Genomic DNA, 23916 nt, shown 5'->3' on the forward strand with positions numbered 1-23916 from the left:
GTTATTTATTTGAGGGGGAAGGATGCAGAAAGAGCCAGGGCAGGGGAAGCACAGGGAGCCTGATGCGAGGCTTGATCCCAGGGCCTTGAGATCATGACCTGAGCCACAGGCAGATGTGTAACTGATTGAGCCACCCCGGCACCACTCAAGGACTTCTTTCTTAAATGTATTTAAAGCAAGGTAAAAATAGCTTCTTATTTCTTATATTTTAATAAGGGATATTTTAAATCCATTAAGGAATTACCATAAATAAACTACACAAAGAGAAAATGAAGTAAATTTGCAGGTTTTAAGTAACCCCTAAAAAATGTACAAAATATATCATTATAACAGAAATTCAAATAGCCCATTTGTTTCAAAAGTCAATATATCAAATATAGAGAAGCAGTGGTAGCTCTGACAGTACAATCAATGATATTAACAAACAAAAATAATGGCAGCTTACCTTTATGGAATCCTTACTATGTGCTACTTACTGTGCCAAGCATTTACTTGCATTATTAGTTTAATCTTCACAATGCCAAATTATGTAAGGTGCTGTTAAAATCTGGTCTATTGTAGATTAATACTTACTAAGTTTCCCAAGTAGATTGCTGGTGGTACAGATTATGGAGTAAAGGACACATCATTTTCTTATAGGGTTATGGATAAGCATTTGGAGCACAATGTCATGAAAATGGGATTTCTGCTTTATTTAGTTATCTACAGAGCTAACTGTCTTCCTAAGTCTCAAGCTAGTCATAGCCATAATTTACGGAGCCCTTCTCAGGCTAGGCACTTTACCTATATCATTTACACTTTCCAGTGATCCTACACATTAAGTAGTTTTTCTAGATGTAGAGCTCTCAGAGGATAAGTGATTGCCTTTGGGCTTTAAATGGCAGGGTCCCATGTCAAACAGGTATTTATGACTGAGATGGAAACTGACAATTATCTACCCATATCCAGAAGAGAAGATTATATTTTATTCTTTTATCCCCCAAATCTGTTTGACATTTTATTTTATTCAATACTTCTTTTTAAAAGATTTTTATTTATTCATGAGAGATAGAGGAAGGGAGAGAGTGTGCGCAGGTTGAGGGAGAGGCAGAGGGAGAGGCAGAAGCAGACTCCCCAGTGACCAGACAGCCTGACTGTGGGACTCGATCCCAGGACCCTGATATCATGACCTGAGCTGAAGTCTCATGCTTAACTGAATGAGCCACCCAGGCATCCCTGTGTTTGGCATTTTAATAGACAAACTGTTTTTTATAAAGAATAAATTTAAACTAGGACACAAGTGTATGATTAATACCCCTAAAATAAAAATAATCAGTTTATGAGAAAATTGACTTAAAGCTGTAATATTTTTAAAAAAATGACCAAGCACTCAAAAACATAAATGCTACTGAAAAGAGCCTTATGGTCTAGAAAAAAGTAAAAGCAAATACAAAAGAATGATCTTCATCTATTCTTATACTATGTATAATTTCCAATAATCAGTGGCAATTTAAAAAAGTACTGGCATAGAAACTAAAATAACTTCTGTATTGCTTTTCTGGCTCCTTCAGTGATCCAAGTCTACATCTCTGAAAGCAACATTTAAGGTATCTTATTCATTTATTCATCTAGCCAGCCAGCCAACCAACCATCTAGAAAAAGTGCTAACAACAAATGATTTCCCAGACTAAGCAGGATCCATCTGGCCATTCAAAGAGAGCTATGGCCATGTATAAATAGTCCTTCTCTATACTGGTTACATCATCTACAAGAAGTGTCACCAAGAGATTATTCAAGTCCAAAGAGCTACACATATTTTATTAAGTTAAAGCAGCTATAATTCCAATGTGGCACACAAAGAGATCTCATTTTTATTACCTGTTCTGTGTTTTCTTCTGAATCTGTGAAGTTCTTGGTGTCAACTGTCTCAAAATCAGATTTAAAGCTGTAATATTTTAAAAGAAGTAACTGTCAAGCTTCGAAGTACAAATACCCTGATAACAAGTTTACTGTCTTAAAAAACCTCTCAGATATAAGAGATGAAATCCATCTATTCTTATAAAATGTGTGATTTCTAATTATATAATCAGGACATAGATATGGTTTGGATTACACAGCTTATTTTTCCCATTTTCTTTGAACAGCAGCTAGATTTCAGCTGGATAGAATGGGAATAGGGAAATAGGATCTATTATCCTAAAAAGCTGTCAGACGTATAATAAAAAAAAAAGGATATAATATGCTTGCTTTTCTCGTTTCTCCCCATTCCTTAATTCTTGAGGTTAAATGAACACAGACTCATCTGATATTATCGTACCTCTTCTCTATACACAGAGAAAAGAATACTAGTCCTAAATTGTTTTTTGCTTTCTAAAAATAGCTAAAACCTAGGACCGGGTAAATAGTTGTTTATGTAATTCTAGGAAAAAAAATCACAAATCAGTTATTAATACTTTGTAAGATTTGTTTTTCTTCAATCATTTGGCAGACTTTTACTGAATATTCATTTTGTGCCAGGCGCTATCAAATATGAAAACATTATTGAAGCAAATTATACTTAATTTCTAGAAATTATCCCACTTGGCTAAATTATTCCTGGGAGGAGTTGTTATATAAGAATGGGGTTGAATATTTGCAGGAAAGGAGCTCAGGGAGAGTCAGAGAAAGTATTTTTTTTCCTTGATAGCTCATTGTTTTGCCATTTTTAACACAAATCTATAGGCATAATTACACAATGCTGTTTGATGACTTATTTTGAGGATTCTCTGAAAGTGTATTTAAAAGCCTATACCATGTTTGAAACAATAAATTAAAATATGTAACATCTCTGTTTATAAGGAGATTGACAAGTTTTATAGCTACTTTTCAACAATCACTTAGGTAGTTCCAGTGATACAAGCAAAAGGAAAAGTCCCATTAATCTCATCATTCAAAAGAGCACTACCAGACCTTAAGTCTGATGCATTAGATACATGATAAAAAATAAAGATTATTATTATTTAATTCTACAACACCCTGAAGGACTTACTAATGGCTGTGAATGTGCCATACCTGCTTAACTCAGTCTGAGTTTCAGCTTCTATCCGCTGATCTGTAAAATCCTTTTTTCTTTTGGCAGGCGTATAATATCGATAATGTGACAAGAAAGATTTTGCTTCTGTTTTTAAAGTGCGTGGAGTGAATGGCAAATGTCTGTTGGAAAAGAGTTCAGAATGTTTATCCAAAAGGTCCCCACTGGGTGCTTTTGATATAACTAACTGAAACCGATGGGTATTTGGGAATGTGCTCTTGGGGCCTCTGCCATATGAAGTTCCAGAGCACGCTTTCCTGGGCCCAGAGGCAGTGTAATCCATGTTGAGCACAGAAGAACTAGAGTTCTTCTCAGTACCATTTGTGAAGACTTTATCAGGTTTAGGTAGAAGATTGAGGTGTAGTCTCTCTGAAGAAGTTACTGGTGACTTTGTAAAGGATGGAAATCCATTCACTTCTCTGATTAACATATCTTCATCTTCTGGTTCTCCTGAGGGCTGAGAACATTTGGTTTGATGGTCATCAATTATGTTTAAAAATTTACATAATTGGGGATCTCCACATTATACACCAAAAAAGAGCTGCCTTTGTGGGTTTGGAGATTATATATTCCTGAAGATGTTGGCATTGTATATGAAGTTTTTTTTTTTTTTTAAAGATTTTATTTATTTATTTGACAGACAGAGATCACAAGCAGGCAGAGAGGCAGGCAGAGAGAGAGGAAGAAGCAGGCTCCCTGCTGAGCAGAAAGCCCCATGCGGGGCTCAATCCAAGGACCCTGAGACCATGACCCGAGCTGAAGGTAGAGGCTTTAACCCACTGAGCCCCGCAGGCGCCCCTATATATGCAGTCCTATTCAAGGTTTTGAATTATTAGTATAAAAAATATAATTCTAAACATAAGTAATATCCACCATTTTTCTTTTTTTTAAAGATTTATTTGACAGAGTGAATAAGAGAGATAGAGAGAGGGAGAGAACACGAGTCGGGGGTAGGGACAAAGGGAAAGAGAGAAGCAGACTCCCTGCTGAGCAGGGAGCCCAACATGGGGATCAAGACCTGAGCTGAAGCCAGACACTTAATCGACTGAGCCACCCTGGTGCCCCAGCAATCATTGTACTTTCTGAAACTAAAAAAAAAAAAATTACTAACATCTACCTATATTTGTGGTCTTGAACTTGTATATTGAGATCTACAGGTAGATCTCAGTTTTATCTGACAATTTCCAAACCACTCGTGAATACCAATCCCCTCCTCAACCACTCTCTTGGTGGCAACATCCTTCCCTTCTCATCATGTCTTTCTGGAAATCTCCAGTGTCAGCAGTTCCTCAGACTTCAGGGCTTTGAAGAAATGAAAAGGAACTTCTCAACTTCTCATGAGAAGGGAAAGCTGAAAAGACTTTGAACTTTTGGACTGCTCTATTTCTTTTTGGTTTAATTTTGAAAGAACCATTTCTATAGGGTATCTACAAAGTCTTTTTTTTTTTTTAACAATTTTTTAAAAGGATTTTATTTACTTATTTGAAACAGAGCGATAGAGATAGAGAGATAGAGAGAGAATGAACAGGGGGAAAGGCAGAAGGAGAGGGAGAAGCAGACTCCCTGCTGAGACAGGAGCCTGATGTGGGGCTCGCTCCCAGGATGCTGGGATCATGACTTGGGCCGAAGGTAAACACTTAGCCATCTGAGCCACCCAGGTGCCCTGACACAAAGTCTTAAAACATAGATAATATTTTATTCTTTTACAGATTAGATGCCCAAGATGCCATTTCTATGATTCCAGACTTTATGGACACCTTTGTATCCTTTGTAGAACTGTGAGGCACTTTATTAGGTAGAGGGGAAGTTACATGGAAGGCATAGATTCTGAGAGGACAATGGCTAGTAGTTAGCTGTTACTTCTGCCCTTCAAGCTCACAGAGAGAGAAAGAGAGGAAGATGGACAAGCTGAGTAAGAGAATAGCTGAGTGCTTCCTGTGTGCAAGGTACTATTCTTGCCATTGAGCAGGATAAAAGAGGACAATTAAGAACTTCTATCACTGCTACTCGTAAGTTACTATGCTGACTATCTATAAGGTACAGTTCTAAGTAATTTACATGCACAACTCATTTAATCCTCCCATCAACTTTTGGGTGGTGATACAAATACTACTTTTATTTCAGAGATGAAGAAACTCAGGTGGTGCAGGGTCTCATAGATTTAGACCCAGGCTGAGCCTATGCTCTACACCACTGTATCACATTGTCTATTAAAAATCTCATCCGAAAATTACATATTTTAGATTTTTTAAAAAGTAAATTCTACCCACAATGTGGGGGTCAAACTCGACCCCAAGATCAAGAGTCATATGCTTTACTGACCAAGCCAGCCAGGTGTCCCTGTATTTTAGACTTTTTACACCACGAGGAATTTGAAACTGATTTTAACTCTTTTCCTGATGGTGAATCTGTCAGCTACCTACATACTGATTTATCTAAGTAAGAAAATTGCAGATGACTGAATAATTTAATTGAAGCCTAAAACTGGTCAAGTCAACTGCCATTTCCTTTCCAAGTACTTTCTAACCTGATCTCAAATATAAGGCAAAATTAGTCAAGGCAAGGAAATATTTTTGCATTAAATTCTGAATCACTAGGGTACTTTTTAAAGGATTTCAATATATTAGTTTTAAAAAGTGCTCCCAGGGGCGCCTGGGTGGCTCAGTGGGTTAAAGTCTCTGCCTTCGGCTGGGGTCATGGTGTCAGGGTCCCGAGATCGAGCCCCACATCGGGCTCTCTGCTCATTGGGGAGCTTGCCTCCCCCTCTCTCTCCACCTGCCTCTCTACCTACTTGTGATCTCTGTCTGTCAAATAAATAAATAAAATCTTTAGAAAAAAAAAAAAGAAAAAAAAAGTGCTTCCAAACAAGACTCATAGCTTATATACCACAAGACTTTGGCTCCCAGGGGAAAAGTTTCTAAGTAGGATCTGAAAAATCCTACAGGGTTTTAAAATAATAATCACAGGAATTACTTACACTTAGAGGAACAGTACAGGCTGAGATCAGAGCAGGCAGAAATGCACAAGGCATTAGACTGCCTGTAAGAAAATTCTCATCAGTAATGGTATTTTAGTAAACAAAATGAAACACCAAAAAAAGTCTTTAAAGGCAGAAATATACTCTCATCTATCTGAAATGAGCTGGAAAAATTGCTTTTGAACTGACTAAAAGCAAGAAGCTTTCCTGTATTTTTATGTCTCATAATTCCTACCTTGTATTCTACACTTTCTCTCTCTCTTTTTAAGATTTTATTTATTTGACAGAGAGAGAGAGAGATCACAAGTAGGCAGAGAAGCAGGCAGAGAGAGAGGGGAAGCAAGCTCCCTGCTGAGCAGAGAGCCCGATGTGGGGCTTGATCCCAGGATCCTGAGATCATGACCTGAGCCAAAGGCAGAAGCTTAACCCACTGAGCCACCTAGGCATTCTACACTCTTTTTTTTCTTTGGAAACCAGTAGAACATAGTATGAAATCAATTATACCTCTGCTTTTTTGAGATTATATTATAGTTTCCTGTAGCTATGAATATCAGAAAGCTTGGATATAATTTTCACAGAAAATATGCAACACACTGGTAAATTCACCAAAATCTGAAAAACAGATAACTGTTAGGTTCTAAAATCAGGAAAGGGTTTATCAATTACATGTGAATGGAACAAAAATTCTGGTGGTAATTTGACCATGTTGACTTTAAGTCAGCTTTACAGTTCAATGCAAGTTTTTTGTGAACTGTTTCTGTGATTTTAAAAATTCATGCAAAGTGATAATTACTGCATAGTTTATATACTCAAAATGTTTTCATGTAAGAACACATATCAAAGTTTATAATCAGAACTAAGTACTAAATGTTTTCAGAGAAAATGTCAGACGAAATAGTATTCAAAGATTTTCCAATTGTCAGATTTTTAAAATTAATTAGCTAATTAATCTTAAAGGATTTTATTTATTTATTTGAGAGAACATGAGCCCCACACAGGGCCGCATGTGGGGCTTGATCCCAGGACCCTGAAACCATGCATGACCTGAGCCCAAAGGACACTCAACCAGAAGCTCCTCCAATTGTCAGATTTTAAAGCAGTTGAGAGATCAATCCAATTGCAGAAAAGGGTGGGTACAAATTATTTAAAAATTTAGTTAACACTTGTTTTGAAAAAAAGTTTCAGATTATATTTTATAAAAGAAATTGGTAGTTCTTGCTTTTCATTGTTTCATACTGCTTTAAACATGTTTCATAGATTTATTTAGGAATATGGGTCATGGGACACCTGGGTGGCTCAGTGGGTTAAGCCTCTGCCTTTGCTCAGGTCATGGTGTGGGGGGTCCTGGGATCAAGCCCCGAGTCTGGCTCTCTGCTCGGTGGGGAACCTGCTTCCCCCGCCCCCGCCTCTCTGCCTGCCTCTCTGCCTATTTGTGATCTCTGTCTAATAAATAAATAAAATCTTTAAAAAAAAAAAGGAATATGGGTCATATACACATATTCAGTTAATCATAATAGCAAGTAGTAAGTGATGTGTCAGAGATGTGAGTGAGTGGTGAATAATTGCGTGGAGGTTATAGGGTACAGACTGGAAGGTACCAGAGGCTCCTGAGATGAGTCAAAGTGTGAGAGAAAAACAGCATGACTGTATAGGCAATTATGAGAAAAGGCTTTTGATTATATGATCTCATGTATATAAATGGCTAATATGTTCAGAGGGTAAAGTTAGCATTTCTTTCTTTCTTTTTTTTTTTAAGATTTTATTTATTTGTTTGGCAGAGAGAGAGAGAGACAGAGAGAGCACAAGCGGGCAGAGCATCAGGCAGAGGAAGAGGGAGAAGCAGGCTTCCACCGAGCAGAGACCCTGATGTGGGACCCTGGGATCCCAAGACCCTGGGATCCTGACTGGAGCTGAAGGCAGACGCTTAACCAACTGAGCCATCCAGGTGCCACTAAAGTTAGCATTTTCTTTTTATTTGTAGCAAAGTTCAGTAAATGCAGACTATAATTAAGATAGGTATCTATTAACCATAAAACCCAATTATTAAATATACCAAAAATAATAATTTGAATCTGAACTTGTCTAAATATTTATCAGCAAGGCTTATAAAAAATGTAGGCAAGTTAAAAAATATATATAATACACACACATATAAAACATAAATGAACTACTTTATGGAGTCAGAAAAAAGATTACAAAAGCTAAAGGAAAATGAAAGAAAATACTCTTACATTTACAGATTTAATTATATATTTTTAACAAACTCTATTTTTATCCCCAAATATAATTATTAATTTATATTGATAGAAAAGTATTTTAAATTTTCAGTTATAAAGTACAATCATTAAGGGGCACCTGGTTGGCTTAGTTGGTAGAGCATGTGACTCTTGATCTTGGGGTTGTGAGTTTGAGCCCACATTGGGTATAGAATTCATTAAAAACAAAATCTTTAGGGACACCTGGGTAGCTCAGTTGTTTAAGCATCTACCTTCAGCTTCAGTTCCTGGGATCCAGTCCTGCACTGGGCTCCTTGGATCAGCAGAGAGCCTGCTTCTCCCTCTGCCTGCTGTTCCCCCTGTGTGTGAGCTCTCTCTCTCACTCTCTGATAGATAAAATCTTTAAAAAAAAAAGTGCCTGGGTGTCTGCCTTCAGCTCCTGCTCTATGGGAAGCCTGCTTCTCCCTCTCTCACTCCCCCTGCTTGTGTTCCCTCTCTCCCTGTGTCTGTCTCTGTCAAGTAAATAAATAAAATCTAAAAAAAAAAAAAAAAAAAAAAAAAATCTAAAAAAAAAACCAAAACAAAACAACCCAAACCAAACTTTAGGGTCCTCCTAAAATATTAGGATTAAGAAATGGAAAAAGATATATCAAGAAAGTACTAATCAAAAGAAAACTGGTTTAACTATATCATTATCAGAAAACACTTTAATACAAAAAACATTAAGACAAACTCAAAGCAGTGATAACAGGTTTGATTCACCAAGAAAATATATTATCTCTAAATCTGTATATGTAGAATAATAATATAGACTCATAATCTATAAAACAAAAATTGGCAGTACTATTTAAAAAAATATTTTATTTATTTGTTTGAGGGAAAGAGAAAGAGAGAGTATGAGAGCAGAGAAGGTCAGAGGGAGAAGCAGACTAACCATGGAGCTGGGAGCCCAACCCGGGACTTGGGATCGTGACTTAAGCTGAAGGCAGTCACTTAACCAACTGAGCCACCCAGGCACCATGGCAGTTCAATTTTTTAGAGAAATATCCTATAGAGGATTTCTCTTAATAAATGACAGACTGATCAGACAAATCAGTAAGATCTGAATGAATATGAAATTTAATCTAATGAATACACGGGATAGTAAATACTGTACACAACAGCTATAGAATATTTTCAAATACATCTTGACAGTGCATTTTAAGAAGTTTGTCTACCTACTGGGCCATAAAACAAATTTCTCAACAAATTTCAAGAGATCAGCATCATATAGTTATTCTATGATTAGGCTAGAAATCTGGAACAAGAGAAAACTTGTAGGAAAAAAAAAAATAGACACAGATTAAGAAATACTCCTAAATGACTCGGGTTAAAAAAGAGATTATAATGGAAAATACTCTGAATTAAATCATAATAAAAATACCACATTAAAAACTTGTGGGATGCAGCTAAAGCAGCATGTGGAGGAAAATTTATAACCTTAAAAAAATATGCTTATACTGTTCAGAAGTTAGCTGAAAATAAGCTAAGCAAAAGTAGGAAAGTAAGACAAAATAAATCCAAAGAAAACCAAAAGGGGAAAAGAAAGATAGGAGCAGACATTAAAAAACAAAATACAAAAACAAAAACAAACAAAAAAAACCAACAAAATATAATAGGGAAGATTAATGAGGTAAAACAAAATGTCCCTTAGAAAGGTTAAAAAAAAATGACAAATCTCTGGTGAGGAAAAAAATCAAAGAAAGAAGAATAAAGGCACAAACAACATGAGGAATAAAAATGGGGAAATAATACTTATTCAGGAGAGATTAAGAGATTATATTTAAATAAATTTATGCCAAAAATTTGAAAATCTAGATGAAATGGACAACTTCCAGCATAAAAACAACAACAACAAAAAATAGTTCCAAAATGATTCAAAAACTTGAATTAGTAAACAAAAAGCTTCTAACAAAGAAAAAGTCCAAACTTACAGAAACTATTCTAGAGCATGGAAAAAAAAAGGTAATAGCACCCAATTTATTTTATGAGGCTACTGTAACCATATATAGAGTAGAAAAAAAGGAAAATGACAAGTCAGTATCAATAATGTGGTAGATGGGGGTGCCTGGGTGGCTCAGTCGTTAAGCGTCTGCCTTAAGCTCAGGTCATGATCCCAAGGTCCTCGGATAGAGTCCTACATGGGGCTCCTTGCTCAATGGGAAGCCTGCTTCTCCTTCTCCCACTCCCCCCACTTGTGTTCCCTCTCTTGCTATGTCTCTGTCAAATAAATAAAATCTTTAAAAAAAATGGTGGTAGATGCTAAAATCCTAGACAAATATTAGTAACTGTATCCAGCAATGTATAAAAATGTATTGCATTATGACAAGATTGTGTTTATACTAGGAATGCAAAGTTGTTTTAACATTAGAAACTTGTCTATAATTCACTACATACACAAATTAAAAAGAAAATGATACTATGTTTTCAAAAAATGCAGAAAAAGCATTTTATAAAATTAACATCCATTCATGAGAAAGAAAAACAAATCCCCAAGCAAATGAAGAATAAGAGAACTTCCTCAATCAGATATTAAAGGGTATCACAAAACACCAAGAGCAGATGTCAGTAAACATTAGCCTGGAGGTCAAATCTGGCTTACTGTCTTTCTTAATAAAGTTTTACTGGAACTCAGCTATGACCATTCATTTACATCTTATCTGTGGCTACAGTCCAAGGGCACAAGAATTGTGAGAGACTGTAGCCCTGAAAAGCTTAAAATATTTACTACCTGGCTCTTTACATAAGAAGTTTACTGATTCTGACCTACAGTAAACATACCACCATGAAGTCAGGTTGTACCACTAATGAAATACCTTAGAAACATCTGCTTTTAACAGGCAAAAATACTATCTTACCTTTTGTAGAGTGTTAAATAATGACTTAGAATTATTTTTAGAATTGGCCTGCACTGCTGTTTTACTTAATTTCAACTCCCTTTCACATCGTGCTAATTCCTTTTTGAGTTTCTCTCTTCGTTGTTGGTCTGCATCTGATGGGGAAAACAAATCTTTTAAAATAAAGAACAAAACAGAAAAATTAAGGTTTTGGTCTTAGAAGACTAATAAAGGGCACATTTTTTTTTCTTGCTAAAAATGTTTATACTATTGATATATATAAATAAAAATCCATACACTCTTCTGTACAAAGGGAAGCTAACAAATATTTAATTTACAGAAACTTTAAGTGCATTATTTAAAAAACATAAACAAGATGTGACAAACTAGCTAAGCCTAAGAGCTCAAGGAAGCAATTCCTAGCAGATATTCACAGCAATACTGAAGGTGAGAAATGCTTTATGTTTTGTTTGTGACTCTGTCATCACCAAATGCAGTCTGAATTAGTCCATACACTTTCCCCCAAAATGCAATAGTATTGTCAATAACATCACATACCATATAAATTTAACTTTTATAGACTTCAAAAAGATAACATTATTTTCAATTAGGATAACTGATTTCTACTATCTCTTAAGCACTATTCATTTGGAAATATAAATGAAAAAAGTGTTTTTGCACTTTAGAATGCTTTAGGTCAGGCACTGAGTTATCAAAGATTTATCACTGTATGAAGGCTGAAAATGGTGAAATGAAAGCTAGTCAAATTTCAAAGTTAAATATAAGGTTAGCCATAATCAAAATGATTTATATTTTCATATAAAATTAAAAATTTATCATATACTTTTTAAATTGGAACTTATCCCAATTTAATGGACAAGATAATTTCAAGTTTCAAATCACTCTGATTTGAATCAATTTATAAAAATTTCTATAAGCTTAAAAAATAAACTAATTTTTAAAGTTTGAACTATATTTAAAAATAAGCATGATAAGGTAAATATATTTATTATTTTAAAAGGTAGACTGTAATATAGATGACTCTTGAACTGTATGGGTCCACTTATATGTGCATGTTTTGCAACACAGTACTGTAAATGTATTTTCTCTCCTTTTGATATTTTTCTAATTTTTAATTTGTTTTTTTTTAAGATTGTATTTATTTTTTTGACAGAGAGAGACACAGCAAAAGAGGGAACGCAAGCAGAGGTAGTGGGAGAGGGAGAACAGGGTTCCCTCAGAGCAGGGAGCCCAATGGAAGCTCAATCCCAGGACCCTGGGATCATGACCTGAGCTGAAGGCAGACACTTAACAATGAGCTGCCCAGGTGCCCTGTGATTCTTTTTTAAAACCTAATTAGCAACTTGGCCATTTTTTAAAAAAGATTTTTTATTTTTAAGTATTCTCTACACCCAACATGGGACTCAATCTTACAACCCCTTGATCAAGTGTCCCATATTCTACCAAGTAAGCCAGCCAGGTGCCCCCCACCCTCTGTGATTTCCTTAATAACATTTTTTTCTCTAGCTTAATCTATTGTAACAACACAATATATATAATACATGTAACACACAAAGTATATGTTAATTGACTATGTTATCAGTAAGGTCAATAGTAGGCTCTTAGTAATGAAGTTTTTGGAGAGTCAAAAACTATAGCTATTTTTGACTATGTGAGGGGGTTGGTACCCCAATTTTGTCAACTGTTGGTGTCAACTGTGTTACTTTCAGCTTATTCTATCCTCAAATGCCTGTTTAATTAACTATTATACATGTAATATATACTATATTATTATGTTATTATTACTAATGTATTAACTACATTATAGCAGATAATATCTGTGGAGTGAATTAATAGAATTTTCTCTGTCAAATCTATTATTTCACTTAAAAGTAAAACAAGTGAGTAAAAAAATCCTCAACAGAGTCCTCAACACTATCAATTTTAAAGTACTTCCATATTACCAAATCTGTCCAACCTATTCATTTAAGTAATACCTCCTCATACCATACATAAAAATCAACTCTAAATGTATCACAGACTTAAATGTGAGAGATTAAACTATAAAACTCTTAGAAGAAGACAGAAGAGTAAATCTTTAGGACATTGGGTGAGGTAAAGATTTCTTAGGTACAAACAATTTTAAAAAATTACTTAAAATGAAAAACTTTTAAACATTTTTTAAAGATTTTATTTATTTATTTCACAGAGAGAGAGATTGGTCACAAGTAGGCAAGAGAGGCAGGCAGAGAGAGAGGGGGAAGCAGGCTCCCCGCTGAGCAGAGAGCCCAATGCGGGGCTCAATCCCAGGACCCTCAGGTCATGATCTCAGGGTCTCAGGACTGAGATGCACATCCAGCTCCACATCTGGGTGTGGAGCCTGCTTAAGACTCTCTCTCTCTCTTCCTCTTGCCAGCCCCATTCCCCCTAAAAAATATGGACAAAAGATTTGAATATTTATCAAAGACAAGCAAATGACCAATACACATAAGAAAAAAATGCTCTACATCATTAGTCATGAGGAAAATGCAAATTGAATCCATAATGAGATACGACTTCACACCCACTAGAATGGCTATAATCAAAATGGGAGTCAATAGAGGGGGAACCTGGCTGGCTCATTTGGAAGAGCACCCAACTCTTGATCTCAGGGTCAGGAGTTTGCACCCTACACTGGGTGCAGAGATTACTAAACAAACAAACAAAAAAAGGGAGTCAATAACAAGTGTTGGCAGGGATATATTGGAGGCAAGAAGGTAAAATGGGGGCGCCTGGGTGGCTCAGTGGGTTAAAGCCGCTGCCTTCGGCTCAGCTCATGGTCCCAGGGTCCTGGGATGGAGCCCCGCATCAGGCTCTCTGCTCAGCAGGGAGCCTGCTTCTTCCTCTCTCTCTGCCTACTTGTGATCTCTGCCTGTCAAATAAATAAATAAAATCTTTAAAAAAAAAAAGAAAAGAAGGTAAAATGGTACAGCCCCTTAGGAAAAGAGCTTGGCAGTTTCTTAAAAAATTAAATATAATTTTGCCATAAGACTTAGCAGTTACATTCTTAGGAATATACCCAAAAGAAATGAAAACTTACATCTACACAAAAGACTTGTACTTGAATGTTCTTAGCAGCACTACTCATAATAGCCAAAAAACCCCAGCAATAATGCAAATATCCATCAACTGATGAACAGACAAAATATGGTATTATCCATACAATTTAATACTATTTAGCAAGTAAAAGGAATGAAGTACTGACAAACTATGACACAGATTAATCTCAAAAAACAATATGCTAAGTGAAAAGTGTAATGCAAAAACCCCATATTGTTTAAATGAGATGTCCAGAAAAAGCAAATCTAAAGAGAAAAAAAGTTGATCAGTAGTTGCCTGAAGCCAGGGGTGGGAATAGAGAACAGTTGCAAATGGGTATAAGGGATCTTTTGGGCCTGACACAAATGTTCTAAAATTGGTTTGTCATGATGTCTGTATAACTTTTAAACTTAGTAAAAATCAGTGAATCTTATTTACTTAAGTAAGTAAGCTCTATGCCCAATGTCAGGTTTGAACTCATGACCCTGAGATTGAGTCACATGTTCTACTGATAGGAGCCAGCCAGGAGCCCCTAAAATAATGAGGTAGGCAAATCATTTGTCAATAAAACTGCTATAAAAAGTAAAAAGTCTTTTAATGCAGTCAAATATTGAATTTTAAAAAAAGATTATTTATTTGAGAGAGAGAGAGAGAGAGAGAGAGCAAAGGAACAGGTGCACATGAGCTGGGGGAGGGACAGAGGGAGAGAGAGAATCCTCAAGCCAACTCCCTGCTGAGCACAGAGCACAACACAGAGCTCCATCCCAAGACCCTGAAATCATGACCTGAGCCGAAACCAAGTCAGATGCTTAGCCCACGGAACCACGTAGGCACCCCTCGAATATGGGACTATTTAAACAATTCAACAAACTATGTAGAGCTATTCTAGCTTAGATACTATGAAGATTGAAATGACCGAGTCAGTAGTCTGTTAGAAGAGAGTATCTTAAAGAAACAGATGGCTCAAACCAAGAGATTTCTTTTTTTAAGTGTCTATAAAATCTGTTTCTAGGTTAGTTATATTAATTATAATGAACATCAGCTCTATAACACAAGAATAATGATTATTAATTACACCGGTTTGGAGATAACAATCTTTGTAATTCTTCTAGCCATCGCAATTTTCTTCATTTACATGGCAAAAAAGAGAACCTCTTGCCTCAACTGACTAAAAGCAGAAAGAACTCTGAGATAAATAAGCACTAGTTAAATCTAAATTCCAAAAACAAAAAAGAGGAGCAATTCTTTAAATACAATCTATATGCTGTCAATTCTCAAATTTTTTCTTCCTTTTTTTCTTTCTCTTTTCTTTCTTTTCCTTCCTTTCCTTTCCCTTCCCTTCCATTCTTTCTCTTTCTTTTTTAAATAAGCTTCGTGTGTTCGGGTTAGTTGGACACTTAGAGCCAGGGTCCCAAAGAAGAAAGAAAAGAACCAAGACAGCTAAGACAAAACTGCATTAGCACCCTGATTTGCAGCTGAGACAAGACCACAAGAGCACCCTGTCTAGCAGCTTTTGCAAAACATCCTGAAACAAAACAACTAACCATAGAGCATGGGTCACTATCACTTAGTCTCCAAATGTCAGTCCACAAGATCGCCAACACGTGAACAATAACCTAATGGGTGGATGGGTGCATGATCAAAGCCTGACTGGCACACCTTAGCAGCCAATCCACAGGGCTCCCCACTCAGGATGCTTAAGATAGTTTCATGAAAGAGTTAATAAAAACCCCCACACCTACAAGCTCAAAGGGCAACCCTCTTGGGTCCCCTCCCTCTTTGGGAGCTCTGTACTACTATTGTTCAATAAACTTTGCTGCCCACCACTCTGTCTGGTTTACCTCTTCATTCTTCAAAGTGGCAGGACCAAGAACCATGGGCACTAAGGGAATAAAAATCCTATAACATATGCTCAAAGTGGGGCTTGAACGGATGACCCCAAGATCAAGACACACATGCTCTGACTGAGTCAGCTGGGTGCCTCAAGTCACCGTTACTTCTTATCTGCATTCCTTTCTCTTAACTAGTCATTCTGCTTCTATCATTGCCCCTTATGGACTATTCTCAACTCAGTAGCCAGAGAGATGTTTGTAAAAGTTAAACTGGCTCTATTCCTCTTCTACTCAAGACCCTCCAATGGATTCCAACTCCATGCAGAGTGAAAGGCAAAGCACTTGCACTGGCTACAGCCCACCAAGTCTATTCTCTCTGTCCAACCTCAGTAACTTCTTTTCCTAACACCCTTCAAATGGCCCACTGCACATCGGCTAGATAGCTTTCTTTGCTGTTCCCTGAATACACCTATCACAATACCATGTAAAGGCTTTTGTACTTGCCATTTCCTTCGTCTCGACGGGTCCTCTTCCCCCATCTACCCATGTGCCTCTCCCTTAGTTCTTTTAGGTTTCTGCTCACTTTCTCTGTAGGCTTCTCTTCCAAGCAGACTCTCAATCTCCCTTATCCTGCTTGATTTTTTCCCCATTGTACTCATCACCCTCTGACATAGTCTGTATTTCCTTATCTTGTTAAAATTTTTCTTATCATTTGTCTCCTCCAACTAGAATGTAAGCTCTATAAAAGCAGGTTCTTTATTCACCTCCACCTCCTTTTGTTCCAAGGGCCCTTAGAACAATATCTAGCACATAGTAGGTACCTAATATTTGCTGAATTAATCAATGAATAAACTCTGGTGAACTAAACAAAATATTACACAAAATGCCTGATTATTTTAAATTGGTGAACATGAATGTTAGATCCCAGGGCTTGATTCAGTAAGAGGATTAATACATACATTCAGGCAGGCTTTTTAATGCTCAATCTAAATTTTTTATTTTTTTAATAATTTTTTATTTTTTATAAACATATAATATATTTTTATCCCCTGGGGTACAGGTATGTGAATCACCAGGTTTACACACTTCACAGCACTCACCACAGCACATACCCTCCCCAATGTCCATACACCCCCCCATCCCCCAATCCCCCTCCCCCCAGCAACCCTCAGTTTGTTTTGTGAGATTAAGAGTCACTTATGGGGGCACCTGGGTGGCTCAGTGGGTTAGGGCCTCTGCCTTCAGCTTGGGTCATGATCCCAGGGTCCTGGGATCGAGCCCCACGTCGGGCTCCCTGCTCCGCAGGGAACCTGCTTTCTCCCCTCTCTCTGCCTGCCTCTCTGCCTACTTGTGATTTCTCTCTCTGTCAAATAAATAAAATCTTAAAAAAAAAAAAAAAGAGTCACTTATGGTTTGTCTCACTCAATCTAAATTTAAAAAGAGATAATCTTATTTACATGTTCAGGAAATTAATATCAGTATGAAAACTTAGCAAAACTTTCCCATTTAGAGGTGATCTTCGTTAAAGATTATCTGATAATGACAACTGGGTAAAAACATCTTCATTGAAATGATTCAGATTTTTTTTGAAGACTGTATTTTTTAAAAAGATTTTATTTATTTATTTGACAGACAGAGATCACAAGTAGGCAGAGAGGCAGGCAGAGAGAGGAAGGAAGCAGGCTCCCTGCTGAGCAGAGAGCCTGGTGCAGGGCTTGATCCTAGGACCCTGGGATCATGACCTGAGCGGAAGGCAGAGGCTTTAACCCACTGAGCCACCCAGGCACCCCACTTATGGATAATCTTTGAAAGTTACAAAATACTTCCTCAAAAGGCAATATATCAACACCCATTAATAGGATGGCTACTAACAAAGACATAGAAAATAACAAATGTTGGGGAAGATGTGGAGAAACTGGAGCCCTTGCACACTATTGCTGGAAATGCAAAATGATGCAGCTGCTGTACAAAATACTATGGTGGTTTCTCAAAAAATTAAAAGTAGAATTGCTGTATGATCTAGCAATTCCACTTTTGGATATATACCCAAAAGAATGGAAGCCGGTCTCAAAAAGATATTTGTATATCCATGCCCACAGGAGAATTATTCACAACAAACAAAAGGTGGAAACAACCCAAGTGTTTACTGAAATATGACTGTATAAACAAAAAAGCCTTAAAAAGGAAGGAGATTCTGACATATGTTACAACATGGATGAAATTCAAGCACCTTATGTTAGGTAAATTAAGCCAGTCACACTGCGGGATGATTCCACTTACATGAGGTACCAGAGTGGTCAGAGTCAGAGACAGAAAACAGAATGATGGTTGAGAGGTAGTTATTGTTTAATGGGTATGAGTTTCAGTTTTGCAAGACAAAAAGGGTTCTAGAAATTGGCAGTAGTGACAGTTGTACCACAGTATGAACAGAGCCAATGTCACTGAAATGGTTAAACTGGTTAGACGTACAAATGGTTACGATGGTAAATTTTATGTTATTTGTAGTTTACCGCAAGGTTTAAATATTTTTTATTTATATTTTAAGTTAGTTAGTATACCGTGAGATATTGCTTTCAGGAGCAGAGTTCAGTGATTCGTCGTAGATGACACCCAGTGCTCATCACAACTGCCCTCCTTAATCTCCATCACCCATCTAGCCATAAGTTTTTTTTAAAAGTCAGTATGTGAAAAATAACTTACATTTGATGCTGGCACTCATGCTTAATGGAACCGAGCAGTCTACTGCAGCTGAAAAAAAAATTAGTTGTTTAATAATATTCTTAATAGTTATAAATGACAACAAATATCAGATGTGGAAAGCACAAAAAGTTCCAGAATTTGCAGTTCCTTGTTTTGATTTTTATGGTACTTCTAGAGATGAAAAATATAATACCCTTAATAAAAAAAATACATAGGTTAGGATTAATAGCTCATTGGATACTGCAGAAGGAAGTATTAGCGAACTTGAAAATATAGCAATATATTCAAATTGAATATGAGTATTCAAAATGAAACAGAGTAAATAAAGATTGGAAAATAAATGCATAGAGCATCACTGACTTACCTACCTCTATCCTGCACTTAGCATACCTATAATTGGAGTCCCCAGATAAGCACTCTCAAGACTTACTGTAATGCTACAGTAATTAAGGCAGTATGGTATTTTTTTCTTTTAAGATTTTATTTATTTATTTGACATGGGGGTTGGGAGAGAGAGGAAGCACAAGCAGGGGGAGTGGCAGGCAGAGGGAGAAACAGGCTCCCCACTGAGCAAGGAGCCAGATGTGGGGCTTGATCCTAGGACCCTGAGATGACAACCAGAGTCGAAGGCAGCTGCTTAACCAGCTGAACCACCCAGGTACCCAACGCAGCGTGGTATTATAATAAAGATAAACATTTAAGATCAGAACAGAACCAAAAAGTCCAGAAATTTACCCTCAAATATGCATCAGCTGTCTTTCAAAAACTGCCAAGGCAATTCAACACAGAAAGGACAATCTTTTCAACAAATGGTACTGGGAATATCTGGATATTCATAGGCAAAAAACTGATACTTAAGTCATATATAAAAACTCATTCAAAATGGATCATAAACTTAAATGTAGGAGCTAAAACTTATACTTCTAGAAGAAAACACAAGAAAATCTTAGTGTCCTAAGATTAGGAAAAGATTTCTTTTTTTTTTTTTTTTAAAGATCTTATTTATTTATTTGTCAGAGAGAGAGAGAGAGAGAGTGAGCACAGGCAGACAGAGTGGCAGGCAGAGGCAGAGGGAGAAGCAGGCTCCCTGCCGAGCAAGGAGCCCGATCCCAGGACACTGGGATCATGACCCGAGCCGAAGGCAGCCGCTCAACCAACTGAGCCACACAGGTGTCCCAGGAAAAGATTTCTTAAGCAGGATATGAAAAGTATAAACTATTAAAATAACTGAAAAGCTGAATTTGATTTTACATGTCACAAAATACAGTTTTTCTTTAGATTTCTCAGTCATTTAAAATATAAACTTCATAAAATGCGAACTACAATTTGAAAAACAGCTCTTGGGCGCCTGGGTGGCTCAGTGGGTTAAGCCTCTGCCTTTGGCCCAGGTCATGATCTCAGGGTCCTAGGATTGAGCCCCGCACTGGGCTTTTTGCTCCGCAGGATGCCTGTTTTCCCCTCTCTCTCTGCCTGCCTCTCTGCCTACTTGTGATCTTCCTCTCTGTGTGTCAAATAAATAAATAAAATCTTAAAAAATAATAAAATAAATAAAAACAGCTCTTTAAATGAAAAAAACCAAAAATTTCTTGGAAGACATAGGTGAAAAACTGGTGAAATTCAAATAAGATCTGTAGTTAATAGTATTCTATCACTATTCAGTTGCTAGTTTTAATAATTGTACTGTAGTTATGTAAGATTTTGACACTAAGAGAAGCTGGATGAAGGGTTTCTGTGATACAATACTATTTTTGCTACATTTCTAGAAGTCTAAAACAATTTCATAATAAAAATTTTAAGAAAATAAAAAGATAAGCCCCCTGAGAAAATGTATCTGATATAGGATCTGTATTTAATATACAAAGAACTTTCACAATTTAGTATTAAGAAACATCTTATTTTTAAAAATGGGCAAAACATCTGAACAGATATTTCACCAAAAAAAGATCTACAGCTAGCAAATAAGCACAAGGAAAGTTCCTCGACATCATTTGGCATTAGGGAAATACGAGCTAAAACCCTGATGAGTGACTTCAATCTCCACTAGAATGGCTGCATAAGGATGGCCAAAAGGAAGTGCTAGTGAGAATGTGGAAGTGACAGAAACACATAATGTCACTACTCACTCTGGAAAATAGGTGGTTTCTTAAAAAGTTAAACATACTTAACATTTTACCCAACAATTCCACTCCGAGTGAATACATTTATCAGAGTAAAAAGGAAGCACATGTTCAAAGACTACACATGAATGTTTATAGCAGCTTTATTCTTAGTGGCTAAAATTGAGTCAAAACAATCCAAATATCCACCAACTGATGAATTCATAAACTAACTGTGGTATATTCATTGAATGGAAAACTGCTTAACAATAAAAAGGAAGAATTAAGGATGTACATACCAACATGGATTAGTCTCCAGAGCATTAGCTAATTGAAAGGAGCCAGACACAAAATGATACACAGTGTATGATTCCATTTGTATGAAATTCTAGAAAAGGCAAAACTATAGTGATAGAAAGCAGATCAGTGGTTACTAGGGACTGGTGGAGAGACTGATTGCAAAGGACTAGAGAGAACTTTTTAGGGTGACGGGAATGTCCTACATCAGGGGTCAGTGAATAGTTTTCTGCAAAGGGACAGATGGTAAATCCTTCAGGCTTTACGGAGTGATTATGGCCTCTGTTACTACTAGTCCACTCTGCTTGTTAGTGCAAAAGCTACCATAGACAAAATATCCAAGAATGAACATGATTATGTTTATTTATGGACAATGACATTTGAATTTCATGTGACTTTCACATGTTATGAAATATTGTTCTTTTGATTTTTTTCTGGCTGTTTAAAAACATAAATATAAATATCACTCTTAGCTCAAGAGCTGTACAAAAATATGTGGCAGGAGGATTTGACCTACGAGCTGTAGTTAGTCAATACCTGCTACAGAATGATTGTTGTGGTCATTATACAAATGTATAGATGTTCCAAAACACTTAACTATATGCTTAAAATTGGCTGATTTTATTGTGTATGTTATTATCTCAATAAAGCCACAAACAAGAAAAAAGTGGTAACTGGCATCCTCTTTGTACAATTTCTATAGTAGATTCGAAAACAAAAGAGCAGATTACAAACTTTTATTATATTAAGATCAATATCTAACCACAAAAATATATTATGGATAACACAGGTAAAACCAGATAATATAGTTATTATACAGATATCAAATATAGTTAATAAAAATGGCATTCTGAATTTTCTACATATAAAAGTTAGAGTTAACAGTTGATATCTTACCACACCAAACGCAAATCCATTTATATATATTCATTTTTGCTACAGATCTACCCTAATTAGAAGTGAAGCTGAGGGTTTAAATTGGGTATAGAAAGTTCACATTTGCACATTTTTACCTTTGGCTGAAAGGATTTTATTATAGTGAACAGCCATGTGATTCTTGACCAGGTGGAGAGTACTTAGTCTGAGAGAGGAGGAGTCAGTGCAAAAAGCTAAAAATTAAAACATATTTAATAATTATATATTTAGAATATAAAATTCATCATGAGATAAACAAGATACTGATTATTAAGCTCATTTTTACAAAATGTTCTGAAAATTAACCAACTGACATACTAACCTGTGATGCTGAATATGTTCTAGCCTTAATCTTGCACTGATAACTGATGTGCTATTGACTACTTGGGTTCAAACCTTTCTAAGACTGAGAGTTTGGGAAGAAAATGTAGAATATAATCTATCATTATATTTACAAAACTGTTTCTTATTGACAGGACTCAATCTCACAACTAAAAATGTCTAGCCACTTGGCTGATTATAAAATAATGTTAGCATTGTTAATAGTTGAATAAATTAAAGAAATTTGAAACTCAAATACTATACTGAAAACACCATCAGTTTACTGCACTCTTCTTCAAGTATTAGGACTATCTTAAGACAAATATAGTCACATAGAAATTCCAAGACATTAAACTTCTCAATCTCATCTAAACTGTTTAAAAGAAACCTTAGAAATTTATATTAGTATAAATGTATAAAATGTAAATAAATGTAGGCATAACTTTTAAACATTAAAAACAGACTTCAGAATACATACATATAGTTTTAAGAAATCAACAGCTAAAATGGCATATAAAGATTGAAAAATACGGGAACTTCCTGCCATGACCACTCCCTCCCCTCCCAGAAGCATAACTCTATTATTATTTTTATGCAACCTTCTAGGGAAATTCTATGCATAATATAAGGATATACAATAATGATAAGCTCAATACTACTATTACTATTAAATTCATTGAATAGGTACCATGCATGCATTGTTCTAAGCTCTTAACATGGAAACACTCATTTAGTTATTATTATCACCATTTAATAGAAATGGACACTAAGGCAGAGAGATGTGAATAAGGTCTTCAAGGTCCCACAGCTGATAAAGGGCACAATTTAGATGTGAACCCAGGCAGCCTCCAACTTAGACCCACTAAACCTTACCAGCTCTGCACATATATTTTTTTAAATTTTTATTTACTTTTTAAAATTTCTTTCAGTGTTCCAGAATTCATTGTTTATGCACCACACCCAGTGCTTCATGTAATACGTGCCCTCCACAATACCCACCACCAGGCTCACCCAACCTACCCCCGACAAAACCCTCAGTTTGTTTCTCAGAGTCCACAATTTCAGCTGTGCAGAGATTGTTAAAAAGTCAGCAAACTATTTATTGCTGTTCATTCTGCTTTTCTAATGTATGTATATTTTACATCTAGTTTTAGATTTTTATTATTTATTTATTTTAAAAATATTTTATTTATTTAACAGAGAGATCACAAGTAGGCAGAGAGAAAGGGGGAAGCAGGCTCCCTGCTGAGCAGAGAGCCCGATGTGGGGCTCGATCCCAGGACCCTGAAATCATGACCTGAGCCAAAGGCAGAGGCTTAACCCACTGAGCCACCCAGGCGCCCCAAGTTTTGATTTTTAGTTAGAAATAATTTTTCAACATTTATGACTCTGATTTATGTGTACATATACTTTATTATAAGAAATAAGTTAACTGAAAATGTGATCCTTCTTTCACTTTTGTTTCTTCTTTCACTTTTACAGGAACCAGTATTAAAGATTTTTCATGAAAATAAGGGAAAAAAGACTTAAATCATTTTGCCTTAAAAAACCCAGAGTTT

The 23916-nt window shown here is 36.1% G+C and overlaps 1 protein-coding gene across 3 annotated transcripts in view; it reads right to left on the reverse strand.

Annotated features, from left to right (window-relative positions):
- The window catches only part of SPATA7 (spermatogenesis associated 7), a 40591-nt gene that overhangs the window by 9530 nt on the left and 7145 nt on the right, over positions 1-23916 (reverse strand). Inside the window, exons 3-7 of one of the 3 annotated variants that reach the window (XM_013057853.2) lie at positions 22135-22230; positions 18729-18776; positions 11140-11273; positions 3031-3506; positions 1858-1924 (exon numbers count right to left, since the gene is read on the reverse strand). In XM_013057853.2, the coding sequence (XP_012913307.1) occupies positions 1858-1924; positions 3031-3506; positions 11140-11273; positions 18729-18776; positions 22135-22230 (821 nt within the window). Of the gene's footprint in view, positions 1-1857; positions 1925-3030; positions 3507-11139; positions 11292-18728; positions 18777-22134; positions 22231-23916 lie in introns of all 3 variants that reach the window. The other 2 variants (XM_013057849.2, XM_004739105.3) reach the window with 2 other exon arrangements.

The sequence above is a fragment of the Mustela putorius genome, unplaced genomic scaffold, assembly GCF_011764305.1.
Source record: "Mustela putorius furo isolate JIRA1106 unplaced genomic scaffold, ASM1176430v1.1 tig00000129_pilon_pilon_pilon, whole genome shotgun sequence".
Classification (NCBI taxonomy): domain Eukaryota; kingdom Metazoa; phylum Chordata; class Mammalia; order Carnivora; family Mustelidae; genus Mustela; species Mustela putorius.